The sequence below is a fragment of the Cariama cristata genome, unplaced genomic scaffold (genome assembly GCF_000690535.1).
Source record: "Cariama cristata isolate BGI_N322 unplaced genomic scaffold, ASM69053v1 scaffold29340, whole genome shotgun sequence".
NCBI classification, from domain to species: domain Eukaryota; kingdom Metazoa; phylum Chordata; class Aves; order Cariamiformes; family Cariamidae; genus Cariama; species Cariama cristata.
The window spans coordinates 1,572-23,850 of record NW_009594577.1 but is presented as its reverse complement, the minus strand read 5'-3'; the positions used below and the strand labels follow the sequence as shown (position 1 = coordinate 23,850).

Genomic DNA, 22,279 nt, shown 5'->3' with positions numbered 1-22,279 from the left:
CATACTGTTTATGCTGTTCATAGTACTATTTAGTTTCTTTTGCTCTAGGAAGCATCTCATATGTTTTCAAAGTATGTGGACGCTTAGCAATTGCATTCACACTGCAGGTTGGACTGTGACACTTCATACATCACCATAAATATGCCCCTCCTCGATACCTAATAGAAGGTGTACCTCAGCTTTACCAGAGAGAATATAGATGACTTCCTTTTGAAAACAGAGCGACTGTCTGTAATGCAGCACATCATCACTGTTACCCTTCAAACATAGAGGATAATTACCAGGACTTTAAAAGTAGATAGTTTTATATGCAAGAAGAATAATCTTCAGAAAGGTAGCATTGTTAAAACACTACTCTGTTAGCTGTAGATCAGGTGGTTCAGGTGTTAGAAAAAAAATGTAAGAGTGTCATGCTCTTTATTAAAGTTTACATTAGATCAAGAATTTTTTTTTTCCAAAAACTTCATTAGTACTGTTCTTTTTTTCTTAAAAAATACTTCTGTCTTAAATATATAATAAACTATTCCGTTAAATCTTGCATTGACAACAACATGGACTAAAGTAAAATAGATACGAAAAACTGAATGGTTTTACAGATGGAAGTGATTTTAATATACGAACTGATCTCAAAATCACCACAGGTCAGAAGGAAAAAAAGACCTTGGGAGGTGAATGAAAGGATACATCAAAATGTCACTGTAGAAATTAACTATGCCCTTTTTATTTAAGATACTTATTATTCCTTTCACTCAAATTTCTGAAAGAATGAAGCCACAAGATAATTCCCTTAGAAAAAGGTTTTCTGTTTCAGCAGTTTGTCATCTTCTAAAATTGAAAAATTGCTTTTCTGTAGTGAGAACCTTACCTGAAACTGGCACTTGGTATCTTAACAGATCAGTGTAAAGCAAGAAATTACCTTTACTGATGCATCTGAACAACAGAAACGAGACAAAAAACAAATACGAGAGCCAGTAGATTTGCAGAAAAAGAAGAAAAGAAAACAGCGTTCACCAGCAAAAGTAAGACATTGATTTGGCAAAACCAAGATTAAAAGAACCTGAAGATTTGGTTGACTATGACTAATTTCATTAGCATTTGAAGTAGTTAGGCTGGAAATTGTTTGTTTGCTCAGTAAAGATGCAGTCCTGAAGTTCACCAGAGACCCAAACCAAAACCTAATATAACAGTGTTTTTCTTTGAACTCTTTTTAGCAACATGAACCCTTGACATATTTTAACATCTGTCTCTCCAGGCAGTTCTCTCTCCAAATATTTTTTTTTAAATTATGAGTCAGTAGCTTTGTAGACAATTTATAAATCATTACTCTGTATCTATCCAATAATAGTTGTGCTTTTCTGTGAGCCTGATAATTTTATATGCTTCATGCATAGTAATGAAAAGTTTTTAAAAAGAAATCTAAAATGGTAGTTTTGAAAACTCTAAAAAGTGTACTAATATATATAAAATTTACTGGTAGGGAATATTCCTGTGGTCATAATCATCTTCATATATGTATTTATTTATATCAAAAGATTCTTACCATAGCTGCTGGTTTGTTACTTCAAAATTTGTTTTGTAGATCCATTCATGAAGAGTATGTGTCCCTGTATGTCTGAAAACAATTTTCTTCTATTGAGACGCACTTCAGATAAAACCAGAATCATTTCACCTCATGAGGTAGCAGTGTTATATCTTCTAGTATTTCCCCAAATCAGTATTAATCTTCAGATTTAAAATAGAACATATACAGGCTGCTCTGATAGACAAAAATCAGTTCTGTATTATCACACAGCAGCATTAAGATAAGCCTACACTGAAATCAATCCAGACTCTGTATACATTGAAGGAAAACTTCACCTTAACACCAAGAAAAACTCCAAAACCACTTTTTTGTTGGCCTGGGAGTGGGACCCCTCAGTCCTCCTCAAAGCACTGTCAAATTAGGTTGCACCTGTAGTATTCTTGGAAAGTTGAGAAATTGTTTCAGATTGGGTGTGGAAGCAAGTTCCAAATCCTGTGCATCAAGATACTTCCCTTTGATAGAAAAAGGAGATCTAGGTTGAGTACATCCACAGATCACTTCCATGGAAACGTGGCAAGGTAGGAGAGGCATGCGTCCCTCTTTCTACAGACGTATACTTGCATGCTTCCTTTTTATCTCCCAGTCTGTCAGTGTTAGTCTTTTGAGATGACAAAAGATTGAAAAATGACCAGGAGAATCATTAAACAGGTTCTTTTTCAGTGTCTCTTTCCCTTTTTTCAAACTTGTCAGAGTAGAAAGGCAGAAGGAAGCTGAAGGACTGACATAGGTGAGAGCTTACTGCAGTTTAAGTTGGTATTCCCAGAGTAATGGGGTTAATTTTCCATCCAAACAGCAGCTGGGACTTTTACAAATGGAAGTCAATTAACATACTGAAAGATTTTAAATTTTATTTTATATTAATGTAGTCATCATATAAATAAAAAGTCATTAGCTTTTATGAATCCTGTCTACTTTTCCCTCTTCCACGCTCACAAACACATGTGCACACACATACACACATGCTTGCGCGCACGCACACACACGCATAAGCTTTTTTGTTGCTTTTATTAGGAAAACTGCACTGACAAAGTTAACTTTCTTCCTTTAAGAGGTGGTACAATGAATGGATGCAGTAGAGGAGCCCAGGTTTAGGATAACCATGAAATTAAGTGTATTTTCTGCACAATTATTTTAAAATTTCAATATAATATATGAAAAGCATTTCATAACATGTATTTAAATTTATTTTAAATAACCAGTCAGTGTTTCATTAGCTGCATGTTGTTACAGAACAGAGTTTTTTAATTGTCTCTATCGTGACTTACTGGAGCTGTAACATACCAATCTTATAAACGTATGAATGTGCTTGTCCTTCAGAGTGAATGCACAGGAATTTGTTAGCTTGAGACTTTCACTCTTGCTGAATTTTGATGCAGCAGAATTAAAAATTGTTTAAGTAGATGCTACAGTATTTGCTACTATTGCAAAGATACTATTTCAGTTATTGACTATCTCTTTCTCATCACTGTCATTATCATAAAACCTAAAACATCATAGCTAATCAAACTGCAGATGTGTTTCCCCAGCAGACTTTTATTTTTTTGTTAGTAACAAGGGACTAAACTGTTTTGTTACTTAAGCTCTGCTTTATAGTTCTATTTCCAGTTAAGAAAGACTTTTGGAAATGCAATTTGTTTACTGGTTTTCTAATTCTCTTGCCAGAGATAGTAGAGAGTTTGGGGTTTGATTTTTTTCTTTTTGACAAATTAGAGAAAACCTGTGATGAGCTTTATTGAATAAGGTAGATATGGTGCAATTTTTTTCCTTTAAGTTTTTTCAACTTCTTATGAAAATAGCAGCTTTGTTTGACGGCAAAGCAATTGAGTGTGGCAAGTTGAATTCACCAAAGAGATGCTCTAATAAATATATTGAGTGAGCAATACTTTATTGAGTGAAAAACCTGAAAGGGGAGAAGGATAGTACTATTTTCTTGGTTGTTTGGCTTTGGAGTTTTGTTTTTTAGAATGTAATTTTGCCTCTGAGACTGTTAGTATTCTGTAGATGTAGATAATTTGTATCACTATCTTGGATAAGTTTTAATGCCTTTTAGCAAACATTTACAGTTATGATTTGAAAAAAGAATATAACTTTTCACTTTTGCTTTAAAATACGATTATCCATGGTTCAGTGCCCAGAGGTGGTTTGGTTACTTTGCATCCTTTCCAACAGACGGACAAAGTAAACAGTAGCATATAAAGTGACTCAGCTGTGAATAGAGGAGCTCTAAGCTGATTTTCTATGAGCTGCTTTGAGTCCCGTTGAAATATCTCTTAATACACAAGGAGACACGAGTTGGATTGGACTGCAATTGGAAATGTATACTGAAAGCCTAACACATAGCTTTGTAGAAATTAGCATTGTTTTACCTGAAATATTGACATTTTCTGCATCGAAAAAAATTAATGTTTTTTTTTTTTGTAGTTAATAAGACATCTTTAGAGGGTAGTGTGAGAACAAATTTTACTCTTTTTAAAATAGATCCTTACAATAAATGAGGATGGATCACTTGGTCTGAAAACCCACAAATCTCACGTTTGTGAGCATTGCAATGCTGCCTTTAGAACCAACTACCATTTACAGAGACATGTCTTCATTCATACAGGTACTGCTTGACTTCAAATTTGTCTTTTCTACTATATAAAGAGTTGTTTACTTATGTTAAAAATGTTTTCAGCTCTATGCGAATTTCAGTTTTGAGAGTGTAGCTAACTTGGCATCTAAGCTTAGAGATTCCATGCACCAAAGTGTCAAAAGAATACCAGAAAAAAAAAATCAACATATGTTTAATAAACTGAAGACCTAACTGTTTACAAGGTTTCTTTTCTTTCTTTATCAGAAAGTAATGGGTTGACTTGTAGCCTAAGTGCCAAAATTGACCCCTTTGTAAAATGTGCTCCGGCTGCTTATTTGCCTGATGAGGTATCTCTCTGGTTCGGAGAAGTGAAAAAGGTACTTACCATTATAATAGCTTGCCAGTATCCTGAATGCAGTCTTATGCCAGCATCGTGATTGATCTTGTTCATGAGGAAATTACAGCCATTTCAGATCACTCTTCCGTGCTAGTCTTAATGTGACTCTTTTAGGATCATGGAAAGAATTCTGCAGTTTGTATACTAAGTAAGGCTAATGTTTTTTGGTAAAAGAGTATTTTTGGAATTCGCTCAGATGCTGGTTTTTTAATAGACATTTTAATATTCCTCAAAAGTAGTTATCAGAAACAACAGTGTGTAGTTATTAACTTATGGATGTGGAATTATATTGTTCAAGGTGAAAAACCATTTCAGTGCAGTCAGTGCGACATGCGTTTCATACAGAAGTACCTGCTACAGAGGCATGAGAAGATTCATACTGGTGAGTATAGTGCCTTGAGTATCTTTACTGGCGTGCTTAACTGTTTCCCCACTCAGGCAAGGTTTCTGGTAATAAGTATGCAGCCTAAAACCCTGTTGTAGTTTGTTTTCACTTAACAGATGTTATAAAACTTCTAAAAATAAATTAGTTTTATGCTTTCAACTTGCTCCACTTTTCTTTGGCTGTAAAGTGAGTATAAACTCTAGCAAGCAAATCTGAAAGTAGTATCCTGTAAATAACCCCAGAGTAGCAAATTCTAAAGTTTGTGCATTCATAGAAGTCAAGGTTTGTTACGGAGTTCTATCTTTTGTTGTATCAAGTTAATTCAGACAAATGGGGATTTTCAAATTACATTTCAGTAGATTTATTTGTTTGTTTGTTTATTTTGGAATTTGATGGAAAAGTGCCAGGACTAAAATGGCCAAAATGCCTAACCCCAAAGGTATTAGTATGAGCTTTACATTTCACTTTTTTTTTTTTTTGGAAAGGTTTAATTCAGAACTATTCTAAAAATAAGAGCCTTAGTTTAAAATGTGCAATATAGGTTAAACAAGGCCTGAAGTTTTAAGCCAAAGAGAGTTAAAGTTTTTACATGTTTATTTTTTTTGTCTTCTTGCACCGCACAAAACCACATTCTTTAACAGGTTTGGCTTCATTGGGTTTTTGGCATTTTGGTGCATGGCCTTTCAATCCCTCTTTAAATATTTTGTAATATGGTCCCTTTGGACTAGATGCCAATTTCTCAGCCTCTTTTTCAGAAAAGCAGAGCTGGTGAATGTGCACAGTGTTTCTTGGCTGTAGCATTTAAATGGATATGAAAGCTACTAACACGCAGTGCAGTGTGTGCATGTGTAAGAGTTGAGAGGGAGAAAAAACTCTGCAAAATGAATTTTCAGAGCAGTGTACAGGGAGTTACATGCACAAATGCCCTGTTGTTTATGGGATTTTTGTATCCTAGGTTGCCATGAGTCCAGACTAAGTAGGTTTCCTTCAGCCAGTCAGCCACAGAAGAGTCCTCCATTCTTCTGTCCAGTGTCTTTGTTCTGCTCCTAGTCTTTCCTCTGGCTCTGAATTGGTGAACCATGCTGCCTCCACTTTGTGTAGATACTATTCTTGAAAAGAATGCTCATTCACTCTCTTCCATCTATCTGTCCACCCCATGCCCCCCCCCCCCCCAAAAAAAAAAATAAAAGGCAAAAATTTAAGTTCAGGCTTCACTTTTTTTCAGAAGATTTTTTTTTTTTTAATGAGAATTATTCCCTGTACGTGGCTTTGAAAATGAGTCTGGGCAATATAGTTAATTAACACTTGACTGCAAATATTTTATAAGTGGATTTAATTATCTTTTTAAATTCAACTTCTAGCTCTAATGGGAATTCTGTGTTGACTGTAAGCTTTGGAGGGAGGGTGTGGTAGGGGTGGGGTTGCAGGCTTTTTTGCTACCTCTTACATACACTAGTCTTTATTTAGGAGAGGAAAAGGTGCCATTTAACAAGTTAACTATATTGTTATCTGACCTTTTTAGATAACTATGTTTTCCTCCTTTCCTCAGCATCCTGAGATATAGTTTGGTTGTTTCTCATAAAGTTGAAAATGGTACTTGTGTTTAAATTGTTGAATTATGGGTGTTTTCCTAGGTGACAACTAGTAGATGGCTAGGCAAAAACATGCAAGATCCAGCTTCCAGGAGTGGAAAAAGCTTTTTTTAAGTCCATTTAGTTAGCAAGTGTTTGACTAATGCTTAATTTTTGGTTTTGCCCAGTTACAGTGTAGCTAATTGGCATTCTACATACCTGTCTGTGCTTTCTCTTCTGTATGACAGCATTCAGTATTGGGCCGTAGCTGTTTGTGTAGTGTTGCTCTCTTGTTCAGGACTGCATAATTGAGCCCATCCAGAAAAGCTGAATTTTCAGCTTGCTTCTCTCACCAGAAGGTGAGCAGTGGGTCTGTGTTTCACTTTGACAGAAGTAAAGGAAAGCTCTCTTGTGTTATTCATACTCTTTTAAGAAATACTTCTTATAAATTCAATACTGTATTTTTTATTTTTATTTATCTCTCTCTGACCGCTTTTAACAACAGCTTTTGTACAGTGTTCAAGACACTGATGAAGAATAGGATGTTTCTTACTCTTTTAAAAATGTTTATCCAATTTTCCAGTTTATTTTAAACCAATCGAAGACAGTGGTAACACTTAGAAGCCCCATTTTATGCCTGTTACAAGCCCTGAATTTAAAGGTGCTCCAGCTAGTTCTAGAATTCGGTTCTCTGAACCACTCCTTCAAATGAAATGTTACAAGGGAGTTAGGAAGCAATCAATGAACAGCCTTATTCTGTGTAAATAATTAAGTAGTTGCATCTAAAAGCAGACATTGCATTAATACAAAATTCACTTACTAGAAATAATTGTATGTAGAGGAGGGCAGCAGTGCTAGAACCCTGCTGCTAAACTTGTCACTCATGATACAGAAAATCGCTATTTCATTTTAAGAGAGGGAAGAGTCATTTCATACTTTGAGTTTACTAGGCTCATGAAGATGCTGAATGTTTGTTTTTTTCAAATACGTCTGCTTTCTTTTTGCTTAGAGATGTTTCTATACACCTTTCCCACTCACGCATTCATGTGTCCTAATTCTGTAACCCACCCTACTTTCCATTTTAAACACAAAAAATGAGATTACATTTAAAAACAAAAAACCACGAAAACATTGGGGCTAACAATTCAAGCACCTTATTAATCAGTCATGCTGCTTTTTTATTGCCTTCTTTGGTATTTTATAATTTGTATTTTGTCTGTTTAGTTTTTAAAATGCCTGGGGGTTTATAATTGTTACAACCTTCATGCACGTAGTATTTGTACTACACTTTATAAATAGTTCCATTGCTCAATTTTAATAGATTTCCAATATTGACACAAAACATAGGGTGTTTTCGTAAATAATATATATAATTATTGTATTCTATTTTTAAATTTTGACTTTTTTTTCCCCTCCGTCTGATTCTTTGCCACTTACTAAGACGTTTCAGAAAAATATGTCCTGGATTTTCGCTACGTTAGCGAGAGGTTGTTATTAATGATCTCCTCCATTTGTTATAGATCCTGTTTGAAAAGTACAACAAAATTGCAGAAGGCTTCTGAAGTTTCAGGCTTCTGCTAGGAAGAAATTATTATAGGAAGCTTATCTTCATATTAATTTTTAATCTTTTTCTAACATTATCTTCCTTATGAAGATTAAAGCAAAAATTAAGTATGTTATCAGTTTCACAAAGTGTTTCTTAATCTTACTTCCCAAGTGTTCTGGAATTCTACTGAAAAATATTATTTTCTGTGTTGTGCTGAGTAATTCAAGGGCAGTGTCCCCAAACTTTTCTTCCTGTTGAGGCATGGCCAGCAGTGCCTTTGTATGTACTCTCAAAGTCAGCCAAAATAGCTGGTGATGGTAATAACTTGACAATGAAAAAACCTCAGAACCCCTGTTTTGCCCTATTTAAGCCTCAAAAAAGGAATAGGTAGCTGGGAGAGTCTTCTGCCAGCAGATAGCCAGCTTGAGTAGACAAATGTTAAGGAACTGTGTGACCACTCATTTATGGAAATCGGTATAAGGCTGAAGGTAAGTGTTTTAATGAAGCGTTCTGCATTTCCTGGGATAGCAGGATAGCTCCTTAAAGGGCTGTTCAAAGCGAGAACAAGACTGAGCTGTCTTGCTTCTCTGACTTGGTTTGGCTTCCGTAAGGCTCAGGATAGTTTTCATCCCAAACAGCTGCTCCTTTCTCTAAAAAAAATTTAAGATAATGTGAAAGCAAACTTCCAGACAACGTAAGGAGAGTTCTTTGAAGGGGCAATTTAAAAGAAACACGTAGAATAGTGGAGTAAAGGGAAAGAAAACAGTAAGTAACAAGGATCAAGTAGTAGTCTCTGGGAATAGAAGTGTTCCCGTGTATTAAACAAGAAAAATGAGACCTAAACGTCTTGCCTCATCTTCTTTAAAAGTGAAGACAAGGATTGGACGTTGATTCAGAAAATCTCAACAGGCTTGGTGCAAGTAAACCACCATAGTAGTAAGGGTGGCTAATGAAAAAAGAGAACATGAAGAATGAAACTGGAGTTTGAAAGTTAAGAAGCAGGCCAGGGAGGAGGATTTGCTTATAGACAGTATGGGAGAGGATTATATGATAGGCATTATCATTTATAAAGGGTGCTGAAAAAAAAGCAAAATTTTATGGTGATTATTAATAAGTAAGAAATGGTACAAGTTAGTCTCTGACTAAATGTGAAAGAAGAGTTAGGATGCTGAGATTGTGAGCCTGTAGAAAAAGAACTGATGGACGATGAGAGATCTTAGGAAGGAGATAATTTGATTTAGGAGAGAATAAATTGGAATAATTTCATCGAAGAAAGGGATTGGCTGGGAAGCCACATGGAGAGGTAAGAATTAATAATTGGAAATAGGGCATAGACTTACAAAGAGAGAGGTTTAGAAATTGCTTGGAATTAAGAAGGTTGAAACTCTAGGCATTAATGATCTGACTAGGAGCAAATATGTGGGTGATATAGGTATTTTCCATTCTAGTTTCTATAAATACTGACATCTTATTTTAAGGTACCGTATTCACATTTGTAGAAGGATGTGGCTAAATATTTCTATTCTAAATGGAAAATAGGCACTCTAACAACATTTTAAATAATAACATTTATCAACATTTTAATAATTATTAGTAATAATTTAATAAAATTAGTTAATAAAATAATTTTAAGAATAAAACTACCTCAGAAAAATAGAAATAGTCTGCATATTTCTGGAAACAAAAGATAGATGGTTTATATCCCAAAAAATCAGTGCAGTACAGTATCCAGAACAAAGAGGATGTTGACAGATGCTGCCAAGACAATCCCTGATCTCAATGTCAGTTCAAAAGATTTAATAGTAAGTATTAAGAGGAAGAATTACTGTTGTTCAGGGTGAGTTCTGTTAAATAAAAGTAAAACTAACTTTTCAATGCACTTGGAATTTTTAGGTTTTGTAAGAGAAACCTAGAAAAGAAAAATATCAGAGGGAAGATGTAAGGTAAAAGTTAAAAGAAATAGAAATAGTCACTCTGTGTTCTGGAGGGATCATTGCAGGGCTTCTTTGTGAGGAAAGATAAGAGGAGAACTGAAGATGAATTTGGGGTAATGAATATTGTCTGCACAAATATTTCATAAAAGTAAACCAAAAAATCATAAACATAATCATAACATAAACCATAAACAAAAAATCATAAACAACAACCAAACCAACCAAACAAAACAACCAAACAGAAAAAAACTGTAAGTATGCAAATGCCAGTACAGCTACAGAACTTTCTTGTTCTCAGCTTAATTTTTAAAATAAAATATTTTTTCATTAATTTTAAAAAAAATTTGCATTCCAACCTAAATAGCAGGATTTTGTTTAAGAGCCGTTATTTCAATTCTATACACAGATAAGGAAAAAAATAAGGAAAAAAATATGGAAAATACAGAGCGCCCTACAAAAATGTTGAATTAAAAGCTTGGAAACACATAATTCTCTAGAAGGGATGTGTCTGAGTTAATGAGTTGGTGAGAGAATTGGAGTACTTTTATACAATTGCCTGCCCTAAAAAAAATATTATGTACCAGCAGTTCAGGAAGACTATCTTTGCAGTTCTTCGTTTGTTGGGTTTAAGACAGATATCTGCACCTTCTGCACCTACATTAGAAAAAGGGGGTAAGAGTTTAGTTTTAAAGGTGGCGTTTTGTTGTGGTTTTTTTTTTTTTTTTAGTGTGAAAACTTAAAATAATTTTGAGGCATCAGCTACTGAGTACTGGGGAAATAGTGATGTGAGGAAGCCCTATGTTGTTTTTCAATAGCAACAGACTAAATCCTCTTCTTTATTATTTCTAATAGAGAACGTAGTATTTGACCTGGTAATTGTATGGAAGAACGTTGATTAATTTTTTTAGATAAACATTGCTATGTGTTTTTTTATCAGGTGAAAAGCCATTTCGTTGTGATGAATGCGGTATGAGGTTTATTCAGAAGTATCACATGGAAAGGCATAAAAGAACTCACAGTGGAGAGAAGCCTTACCAGTGTGAATATTGTTTGCAGGTAAGATGATTTAGTGAAACTTTTTGCAGCTGAAAAACAAAAGAGCAGTCAATTCGCAAGTGGTACAGATAGGACTTTCTCCAGGTGTTGTAGTCAGTGCATACAAATAAACATATAAAGAGTGTTTTTTCTGTTAGAGTGAGCGGCCTTGGTGCAGAAGTGGAGCAGAGTCACAACTGTCTGTGCTGGATTTTATTGATTATATACTGTTGTTTGACACTTCATTAGAAATCAGTAAAGTGGTTGAATTGTTAAGTAAATTTGTTAGAATGAAAGATTTCTTTCTGCTAATACATTTACTTTTCTATATAATATTAATAATAATAAAAATCTTTTGCAGTATTTCTCCAGGACTGATCGTGTGCTGAAACATAAACGTATGTGCCATGAGAACCGCGACAAGAAACCGAACAGAAGTGCCACCAAAGTTGGCTTTTTGCCATCGGAAGAAGATTCTGGTTTCTCTACGCCTATGAAAGACAGCTCCTTGCCAAAGAAGAAAAGGCAGAAATCAGAGAAAACAAAATCTGGGGATAAGGAAAGTACAGATAAATCAGAACAGAAGAAGGACAAAAATGACTATTTGCCTTTGTACTCTTCTAGTACTAAAGTAAAAGATGAATATATGGTAGCGGAATATGCTGTTGAGATGCCACATTCTTCGGTCAGTGGAACGCACTTAGAAGAAGCAAATTCTGGAGAAATACACCCACCTAAGCTTGTTCTCAAAAAAGTTAACAGCAAGAGGAGTCTGAAACAGCCACTTGAGCAAAGTCAAACCATTTCACCTTTATCTACATATGAAGACAACAAGGTTTCAAAGTATGCCTTTGATCTTGTGGATAAGCAAAGTTTACTGGACTCTGAAGGTAATGCTGACATTGATCAAGTTGACACATTACAGGAAGGGCCCAGTAAACCTGTACACAGCAGCACTAATTATGATGATGCAATGCAGTTTTTAAAGAAAAAGAGGTATCTACAAGCAGCTAGTAATAACAGTAGAGAATATGCCTTGAATGTAAGTACCATAGCATCTCAGCCTTCGGTAACACAGGCAGCTGTGGCCAGCGTCATTGATGAAACTGCTACAGCCTCAATGTTAGACACACAGACACTGAATGTTGAAATTAAAGGTAACCATGACAAAAATGTCATTCCAGATGAGGTACTGCAAACTCTGTTAGATCATTATTCGCACAAGGCTAATGGACAACATGAGATATCTTTCAGTGTGGCTGACACTGAGGTGACCTCCAGTATATCAATCAATTCTTCTGAAGTATCTGAGGTCACCCAGTCTGAGACAGTTGGAACAAGCTCTCAAGCTTCCTCGTCAGATAAAGCTAGTATGTTACAAGAATATTCAAAGTTTTTGCAACAAGCTTTGGACAGAACTAGCCAAAATGATGCCTATTTGAACAACCCGAGCCTTAATTTTGTGACTGATAACCAGACTCTTACAACTCAGCCAGCATTTCCTTCCATGGAGAAGGTCTACACGTCTATACCTGTCAATAGCTTTCGATCGGGAATGAACTCGCCATTAAGAACAACTCCAGACAAGTCTCATTTTGGACTAATGGTTGGTGATTCACAGCACCCTTTTCCCTTTTCAGGTGATGAGGCAAATCATTCTTCCTCCTCCTCCACACAGGACTTCTTGGATCAAGTAACTTCTCAGAAGAAAGCAGAGGCACAACCTGTTCATCAAGCATATCAAATTAGCTCCTTTGAGCAGCCCTTTAGAGCTCAGTACCATGGGTCAAGGGCTGGAATATCATCTCAGTTTAGCACTGCCAATGGACAGGTGAACCTTCGGGGACCAGGGACAAGTGCTGATTTCCCAGAATTTCCCTTGGTGAATGTAAACGATAGCAGAGCTGGGATGACATCTTCACCTGATGCCACAACGGGCCAGACTTTTGGCTAAGAAATCTTTGTAAATAATACTGGCACTTTAGAACACATTTGTGAAAAGGGGGTTGCTCTGTATAAGATGGAGTTCTGTACAGCTTTTAAGAGCGCTATGTTAAAACAAAAGTAAGCTGATATTAGCAAGACCAATAACTGCTTCTTTTTTTGTTGGATTTTTTTTGTTGTTGTTGGTTTGTTTTTTTGATTAGTCACCAGTCATTGAACTGCCTGATGTTGGTGCCCCTATCAAAGGCAGTTTATTATTCACTTGTTTGAATCCAGAAAATATTTTACCTTCTATGAAATTTAAAATAAACAAAATCCCCAGGTAAGACTTTCCCCCATGATTGTTTCCTTACTGTTTTCCTTGTATGCTTTGGGAGGACAGTTTATTGTCTGATACTATTCATATTGTCATTTCTAAGCTTGTCAGCATAGTCATTGCCCTTCAGGAGGGAAACAACATGTACCAAACACACAGAATAAACAGTAAGTTTTAAAGTCCAGCAGATACGGCTTTAAAAGATGGCATTTTCTAGAAAAATAATCTTTCTTCCATCTCTCTCAAAAATAATTTTAGACCATATGCGCTTTATTTCTGCTTTGCGTTACCTTGAGTTGTGTTTGGAGGAAAAAATGAATTCTGATAGACTAACTCTACTATTTAAAAGTCTAATTAATTTAAAATACTTTAAACACTTTTTTAAGCAAAATGCCTAACTGCTAAAGCGTTTACTTCGTTCCTGAAGTAATGTGTATTTCTTTGTACAGCTGAATCTAGATGTAACTTTTTAATGACTTTTTCATACGCAGATATCAAGATTTTGAAGTTTTAGTTAAAATACTCTGTAGATGACATTCCCAATTGCATAATGCTTACACAAAACTGTTTATTCCAAGATTTAAAAGCTTAATTGTACCTTACCCTACATACTCATAATGATTAACATAGAGCATTTAGTCAACTTGATAGTTTTTGATTTCTCAAAAAATAAAACCATTTTTAGATTTTTAGGTTTGATACGGTTGCATCATTTTCATCTCATACAGCTCCAATAATTCTTTTCAATATACCTGAGATTGGATATTCTTAGCTTGTGTAAAAACTGTTTTAATTCTCTGTCTAGAATTTTGACAATTCCGATAATTAAATTTATTGAAGTATCCCTGAAAGCTGAAGAAGTGGGCATTCAAATTCCCTATCTTTTTAGTGTTTGCTTAGTGAAAGTCATTACAATTTTACCAACCAAAACTGCTGAGTAATGCTAGTGAACAGGATTTCTTTTTCCAGCATAGACGAGTGATCAGAAGTTTTCGTTGCATTTCACAGAATAAATAAACTACAAGGTTTATCCCTGTACCATGAATATGGTTTTTTGAATAGTACTTTGTCTTGAAGTATACGGTATGGTACGATAAGTAGTTCTGTGTGCATTTTTAAGATGGTAAGATTTGAGTAGCCTAACTATTGTGTAGTTTAAGTTAACAAGTTACAGATTTTTGAACTGTACGTTCATTCTATTGCACCTTCCCTAAAGGGACACTGTCTGGTAGTTTAAGGCAGTTTAAGCCTAATGTAGGCTGATTATCCAGGGAAAAACACACACACACACACATCTGTATATAGGTATGTATGTATATGGTGTTTTTCAAATAGGATCACATACATCCTTTTACAGCACTGTTGCTAGCTGGTATCTCTTGGATGAAACCATCAACTAGGAGAAAAGACTGCGTCTCAAGGGGCTAAAAGATATCCCATCCTTTAAGAAGGACTTAAGCGGGACATACAACAGTTCCCATCTCTTCCCAAAGCAGTAGCAATATTTTTCTTAATTTTCATTACCAGGTGACTGATCCCACTCTGTCTCTTTTCCCTTATGGTAGCACTATTACAGCACTAACTTATTTGATACAGTTGAGGGAGAAAGTGCATTTATTATCCATAGCTTGCTTTTTCTATTGTCAAGAAATACATTTTATGTAAACTTCTTACTTAATACTTTTGTATAAGAAAACAAATTCTCTTTGATTCATTGACCCTGTGTATAACATAGGAAGATGTTTCAGCATGCTCTGACTTATCAGTAATTTTGTCTGAATATTTGGCCCTGAGTTAACAAGAATGACCATCAAGGGAGAAAAGTAAATTCCTTATGGATTATTAATGATACATGTAAAGAAACTTCTTTGAAAGAATATTTTTAAATTGATTCATGTCTCTCCGTTTTTCTTCCTTTATGGTCATTTTGGTTTTTGACTTTCCATTCTATGTTGCACACACATAATAGTATCGCGCCTATAGCCCAGGAAGCCACCTCTTGTAATGCACATTTCGTTTTCAGTGTTTCATTTCCATGACATTCTAGCTTGTGCTTCCTGAATAATACTGTGTTGGCATCTTTGTTCTGATGTCCTGTTGTTGCAAGTAGATGGTAGTATTTGTTAAATACAACAAGCAGCAAAAGCCAAAAGGAAAAAAAAAAAAAAAGTCTAGATTATTACTGCACTTCTCTAGCCCCATAGGGAGGTAAGAGGAATAAAACCTCCTTCTCCCTAAAGAGATTGACTCAGCTTTATTTTAAAGTTACTACATTGGTACTCTGCTGTGAGAAAGTGACTGAGGAGTAGGAGGGAGTAGCTCTCGGTCCATGCCATCTTCACAGTTAGGAATTGCTGCTTGGGTGTGTGAGGGAGAAAGCTATTGTACAGAGTGAAGGAACTTGCTCTTCCCCACAGCAAAGTGGGAATTGTCTGAGGAACTGTTACTCCTTATGTTGCAGCTCGTTTCTTAGCCTGCTGCTGAGCCATTACAGCCATACTCTGTGCCTTAGGACGGGTTGTGAAGTCCCTGTCTAGCCCACAGGGACTATCTCATAGGGTTCTTCCCTTTGTACAATTAAAGCAGTGGTGTGAGTAGTTGATCTGGCTGATGCTTGAAGCTTTCTGTACTGGAGGAGTTAACCGAATATACTGCTATGATTTCCTGAGTCCATGTCCTTTTATTCTGGAATAAGTATGTATGTAGTTCTGGGAGGTTTAACTATGTAAAAAGCTCTTGCTTGTTTAATAATTACATTATTTAATAACATTTTCCACTGCTCATGTTTTGCTGCTTTTAATCTGCTACAGATGCACAGTCTTCATTTTGACCTGGTCAGTGTTCATTTTTGTTAGTTTTCTGTGTACGTGTGGAAAAAATTGACTTCGGTTCTCTGTTCTGTTCTTGTACGGATACTGTTGAGTTGGTCAGCATAAGGCTGGGGTGAGCATTTATATTCCACAGAGCTAACAACAGACGTTCTTACTTAAAGGTCATGCAAGCACTGAATGTGTGTGTGTATGTGTAAGGTGGAATTTTTTGGGGATATCTCCTAGGGATAGAGCAATGATGACTTTTAAAAAAGAGGAAATTGATGACATTTATTAGCAAACTATATATATATGCAATATGTGTATATATGTATACGCACATATTAATAGGCCATATTTTGGTCCTAAATTACTTGACAGTGTCCCTTTTAGCATGAATCCTTTGATATGTTTTACCATTAATATAACAGACAATGAAGGAATCAGCTTGTAATGGTATACTAATAGGCATTTACATTTTCTTCATTTGATTTGAGAATGAATTAATCATAAATTACAAGGTTTGGGGAGAAGGATTAACCATGTGTTTTAGTGTATGTTGGTTTACGAATAACAACATAAACGATTTAAATTGGATGATAAAAGAACTATGTTTATAATCTTGTGTCTCCTAGTGTTGTCTTTAGGAAAATTCTGTTTCCAGAAGAAAATAGGACAAGAAAGTATTCATGTGAAATAACACTTGTATTATTTTTATATTGTGCTTGTCAATTTTTTTGGATGACGGGAGCTTTTCATTGTTAATTGAGAAGTACAGTAAAATCTTGCTAATTCGCTGACCGCTAATCAGAGCATCCAATAGGTTTATACGTCCCTGATGGTCTCTTCCCCACCTCTCTGCAATAGTCTAAAAAGTACTGTAGTGAGGTCTCCTATTAGTATTACTGTACTACTTCACCCAAGTATACTACAGAATCAATATTAGTATACTAGGAGGTAGAAGAAGTATTGAAAACTAAATTACAGTTGTCAAAATAAATGAACAAAGTACATTTTGTGATGTGACATCTTTGCTTTTATTGCCTGCTTCTTCACTATTTTCAAAATTGTCATTTGTAAAGGGTTTCTAAGGCATTGCTGCGAATTATTGGGGTTCTACTGTAACTTTTGGAGTTTATTCTAAAGTACTCATGTTCTCCTATGAAAACTTTCCACCTGGACAGATACATTATATTCCATGCTTGTTCAGACTATTTTTATAGTATTTGTATCATATGTAGTAACTATTTGAAATGAACCAGAATATTTGGATGAATCCACTCTGAATTTTGCAACATTGGATTACTTTATGTATGTATATTTGCTAACTAAATTTTCTTGGCTTTGAGAGCTTCAATTTTTATTCTTCTTTGTTTGCTTGTTTTAACGCCATTACAAATCACAGGGAAAATCCTCATACTCCTGGGAATCCGTTTGGAAATCTTAACAGGCAGAAATATGCTTATGCAGTCGGTTCCAGTACGCATGTGAACTTTCAAATTACATGGTTGGTACTGAAGCAAATGAATAATGTTACAGTTTCCTAGTGTTAAATGTTGTACTAAAATGAAGCCTTGTAACTTTGAAAGTTCATTCAACTTACGGTAATGCATGTTTATGTTAGGCATGTAATGCATTTAGCTAAAACTCACTTTGCAAAGGACAAGTACTAAGAAAGTATTACTGCTAATGAAAAGAAATGTCTTTAAGTTAAAATTTAAACTTTTGTTGGGTTTTAAATTGCTTTGTGTCAGGGAAATAAATTTATAGTTGCTTTTGCTCTACTTGGCATACAAAACCTTATGTTTCCTTTTTGAAATTACATCTTTTGGTAGGAAACACAAACTGAGGCAAGCAAACATTTCTAAGAGTTGTTTCTTGCTTTCCTTAATCCAATGGATGGAAAGATAATATTGTGTAAACAACATTATTTTATTTTTTTATGCAATATCATGCTGTAAATATGATTTATCAAATAAGGATGTACCTATGATTGAATCTTTGATTCTGCACAGCTAGAGTTTATATATATAAATATAAATGTGTCTTGACAATCAAGGACTTATGTCAGTCTTCCTTTATGACGTTTCTTATTGTTATGCATTCCATTTGTTTGACTTGAGTATTTGTATTGTCTGTAAAGTATGTAATGTTTTTATAGCTTGTTTAAAAAACAAAGAAAAAAGCCTGTAAATACCTACGAACTGATCACAGTACCGCTCTGTTAGAAGGCATATGATGATGTACTGTTTGTAAGCAATAATACATGACAGTGCTAACTTTACAAGTAGCATAAGGATAAGTTCCAAAAATACCTTTGGGAGTTAATAGCCTTGTTTGAGTTAATGAATATTCTTAATCATTTTTTTTATAAATAAATTCCGATGTCCTCCTGCTGGAGTGTATAACATTGTTTACACAGCACAATTTCAGTCACAGAGAGGACGGTCTTTAGATCTATGGCTTCATCCGTACACACTTTGAGTAAGAAACGAATGGCTTGGCTGCACTTCTGCAAGATGAGGAAGACTGCAAAAGTTGAATAGCTGTGTCTCTAAAGGATGAGAGATACTATTCTGCTTCTGTGCTGATTCCTGACAATTCCTCTACTTAAATCTGGAGTCTTTAAGTCCTGATACTGAACTGATGAGACTTGGGCCTCCAGTAGGAAGGAGTAGTTCTCTTCTTATTTCATATGCAGATAAACAGTGAACTTGCAAGTCACCTCTTCATTTGAGTTGCGTATTTTTCAAATTACGAGCTATGAGATGATGAGATGGGTTTATTCCAATAAATAAACTAGATGTCAAACTTATAGTTTGAATTGAATAGGTATTAGACTGTACAGAGCAGCATAACTATTTGAACAGTCATCACTGCTTTAGAACCCCCCACCCCAATTTATAAATGTATATGACCTACATTTTATAGAAAAAAAATGTTTTTAAATGCTAGTCATTTATATAATATGTGCTTTGAAGGATTTGCTAGTCCACTTCTGTCACTTTTAGTACACTGGTATCTTTTATATGTAATGTATGCTTTTTATTATTATTATTATTATTATTATTATTGTAGTAAAGCATTTCAGTAGGAGGAATTTTGCAACAGTATGAGGGGTTGAAATTTTCATTGTCAGAAATGAATTATACTGGACTTTGTCTGTGTAGTCTTGTCTTTCTTTTAATACTCTCTGGAAGGGAACTTGGTATTCAATAAAGCAAGTGACCTCCATTTATCTTGAAGGCATACTATGTAGTGCTGAATTGGATCTGGAAATACGATGAATTTGAAGACAGAGAAATTAGTACAAAGTCTAGTGTACAGAAGAAATTGTGTTATGAAAAACCTGATGATATATATAGTGGAACACTGTTGCAGTGGATTTCTGATAGAGTGTTATTTTCCTCAAGTCCCTATGCCTTCTTTGTATTTCAATTAATTTAAAAAAACCCAAAATCCATATAGATAAATTTAGGATAATAGGTTTATTTCAATGATTATACAGTATTTCTTTATCCTACAACATCTATTCCGTCCCTTTATTATCAGACAAAAGACCGTACCCTGAATTCCATCAGTAAAAGTATGTATATGTGAGAGATGGTTTTGTAGGAACCTGAAAAGTATGACTTTGTATATTCCTTACATTTCTGACAGAAATCAGTACATGAGTCTTTATTCCTGTGAAATGAGGAATTTCCTGATACTGAGAGAGAGTAAGAGAGAGAGAGAGAGAGTGTGTGTGTGTGTGTGTGTGTGTGTAGGTACATGAAAGATGTTTGAGTCTCATGGCAAAAATGATACAAGTATAAAAGGATTTAATGTAGTTCAACACGTGACTTACATTTAATATGTAAAAGAAACATTTAAATTTCTTAATTCAAAAAAGACAAAAGTAGTTTTGCAGGAAACAAAACTATTTGGATAGCAGGCTTGACCAAATGAATTTTTTTGGTTAAACTTGATATATTTTAAATGATTCTATTTCTGCCTTTATTTCTGCCCTGAAAGCAACTTAAAATATTTTGGGAGTTTCTCTTCCTGTTCATTTTACTGTGAGTGTAATTTATATCATGGTTTACAAAATGTGGCATGAAGGATTGGATTTTATCTGTATAATACAATGACAGATTGCTTTTTTTTTTTTTTACATAATCATGGTGAATGGAATTGTATTCTTAGGATTGATTTATTCATTAAGTGACTTAATGAGTTTCATCACTTTTGACATTGTTTTCTAATGGTTAACTTAGTCTTTTGGGGTTTATAATACCCTTCTATGTATTGTGATACTAAGGGAAGTTATGTTTTTGCTTTATTTTTAATTAAACTAATAGTTTGATAATTTATATTTGCAAATGATGCATTTTAAATGTGGTCACTTGCTGTTTGAAAAATAAAAATATAGAATACTGTTTTATGAATAGACTTAGTATTTTTCATGTTAGATAATTTCAAACGAAATCTGCTTTCTTAGTGAGACAGGTGAAGGCACGTAAAAATACATATCATTGTGCAAAAACTGAAGCGGATACTTTCAATGATTAAATATTTAAATATTTGATTTGAGACATAGAAAACTTATTTGGGTTTTCTTCCCCTTTGGATCTCCTTCTTGCCTCCTTTGAGTATAGAAAACAGAATATCTGACCTTAATTTTAATCCTGGTCATTTCAGAAGATTGCACTAAAATCACTTTAATAGAAACGCCCAGTATTAGACCAGCTTTCTGTTTGTGATTTTTGTTTGCACTAGAGGGAATTTATTGAGTGCCAGCAACTCTTCATGTAAATGAGAATCAGGACTTTGTTTCAATCTCAGTTGTAAGAAAGGTGAACTTGATTACTCAAGGTTTCAAGTGTATTGGATAACAATATGCCATGTGTGCACTACATCATTTTGTAGCAGGTGTAGTATAGAGAGTATTTGTTACATAGATTTTTCTGTTGTTGAAGCAAATATTTAAAAAACATTGAAGATCATAGCATTTATGCACTTACAAAACCAGAAATGTGCCACATAGCATTAATTACTGATAATTTCATTTTCTCACCTCTATTTATTCATGTGTTAAAGGCATTGTTTTCCCTGAATCTTTTGGTAGGGTCACTTCTGATAAAGACTTGATTTTTGTGAAATGCGTGGCTCCGTTGATTTTACTTTGTGTAAGAATACATTTTGTATGAGAAAATGTTAAAAGTCGCACAATACCTTTTAAAGAGGAAAAAAAAAATAACCTAGTGAAGTTCCATGTTAAGACTTGAGCCATGATCAGATGAGCGCTGCAGGAAGAGCTGTGTGGGTCTAGGAGGTCGGTGGCTCCCCAATGGATGGGTACAGCCCCGGTCCTGGGGCCCGCAGAGTCCCTGCCTGGGCGTTCTCCACCAGCCACCTCGCGGAACCTCCTCTGGGCAGTGGTGGCTGTGTGAGAGGAGCTTTTCGTCTGGCCTTAGCCTAAACCTCTGTTGAGTATGTTTAACCCAGTTGACTGAATTTGCATGGGAACAGAGAAAGGGCACTCAAGAGATTTGCTCTAGGGTCTTCCCCAGGGGACGGCAGCCGTAAAGGAATGGCCATGCACAGCTGCAAGGCAAGAACAGATTAAATCCGCACAGATATTTCTGAAATTGGCCTTAAGAAGGCTGCCCTTATTCGGTCCCTCTTAGCTGTGTGAGGCCATAGGCATTGCTGTGTCGTAGTGCCTTTACGTACTTCTGGAGTATGGAGTGAATACAGCAACATGACTTGATATGTTTTTGTTTCAGTATTATTCCAGTGTGCGTGTTTTGGTATGTTTTTTAAAAAATAGCCTATCAAGAACTTAATGTGGTATGTTAACATCCAGCCAGTATAGTAACCACTTTTAATGGTTTCATGTTTAATAGTTTTAAATTGTGAGTGCACTCTGCAATGTGCCTGAGTAGGTAGTGTCTCTGTACTCAGCCACCCTGCTTGTCTTTAGCTTTGTTATGTTCACTTACATTAGTTATACTGATTTTTACTTGTTTTAATTATGCAGTGGAAATAAGAAATCAAAACTCATAGTTTCTGCTTATTGACTTTCATGACTAAAATTGTCAAATAGTAAAGTGATACTGAAAAGAAGACATTTTTCAATATTTTGATGTTAGCAAGAATTGCCAGAACCTACCTCTTGCGTTCAGTGAGGAAAAAGTCCATAAAA

The 22,279-nt window shown here is 35.0% G+C and overlaps 1 protein-coding gene across 1 annotated transcript in view; it reads left to right on the top strand.

Annotated features, from left to right (window-relative positions):
* The window catches only part of ZNF148 (zinc finger protein 148), a 31,183-nt gene extending 17,238 nt beyond the window's left edge, over positions 1 to 13,945 (top strand). The window contains exons 3-7 of the mRNA XM_009698626.1: positions 894 to 1,019; positions 4,061 to 4,184; positions 4,850 to 4,933; positions 10,925 to 11,043; positions 11,384 to 13,945. Of these exons, the coding sequence (XP_009696928.1) occupies positions 894 to 1,019; positions 4,061 to 4,184; positions 4,850 to 4,933; positions 10,925 to 11,043; positions 11,384 to 12,976 (2,046 nt within the window). The 3' untranslated portion in view covers positions 12,977 to 13,945. The remainder of the gene's footprint in view (positions 1 to 893; positions 1,020 to 4,060; positions 4,185 to 4,849; positions 4,934 to 10,924; positions 11,044 to 11,383) is intronic.
* Positions 13,946 to 22,279: the final 8,334 nt, after the last annotated feature.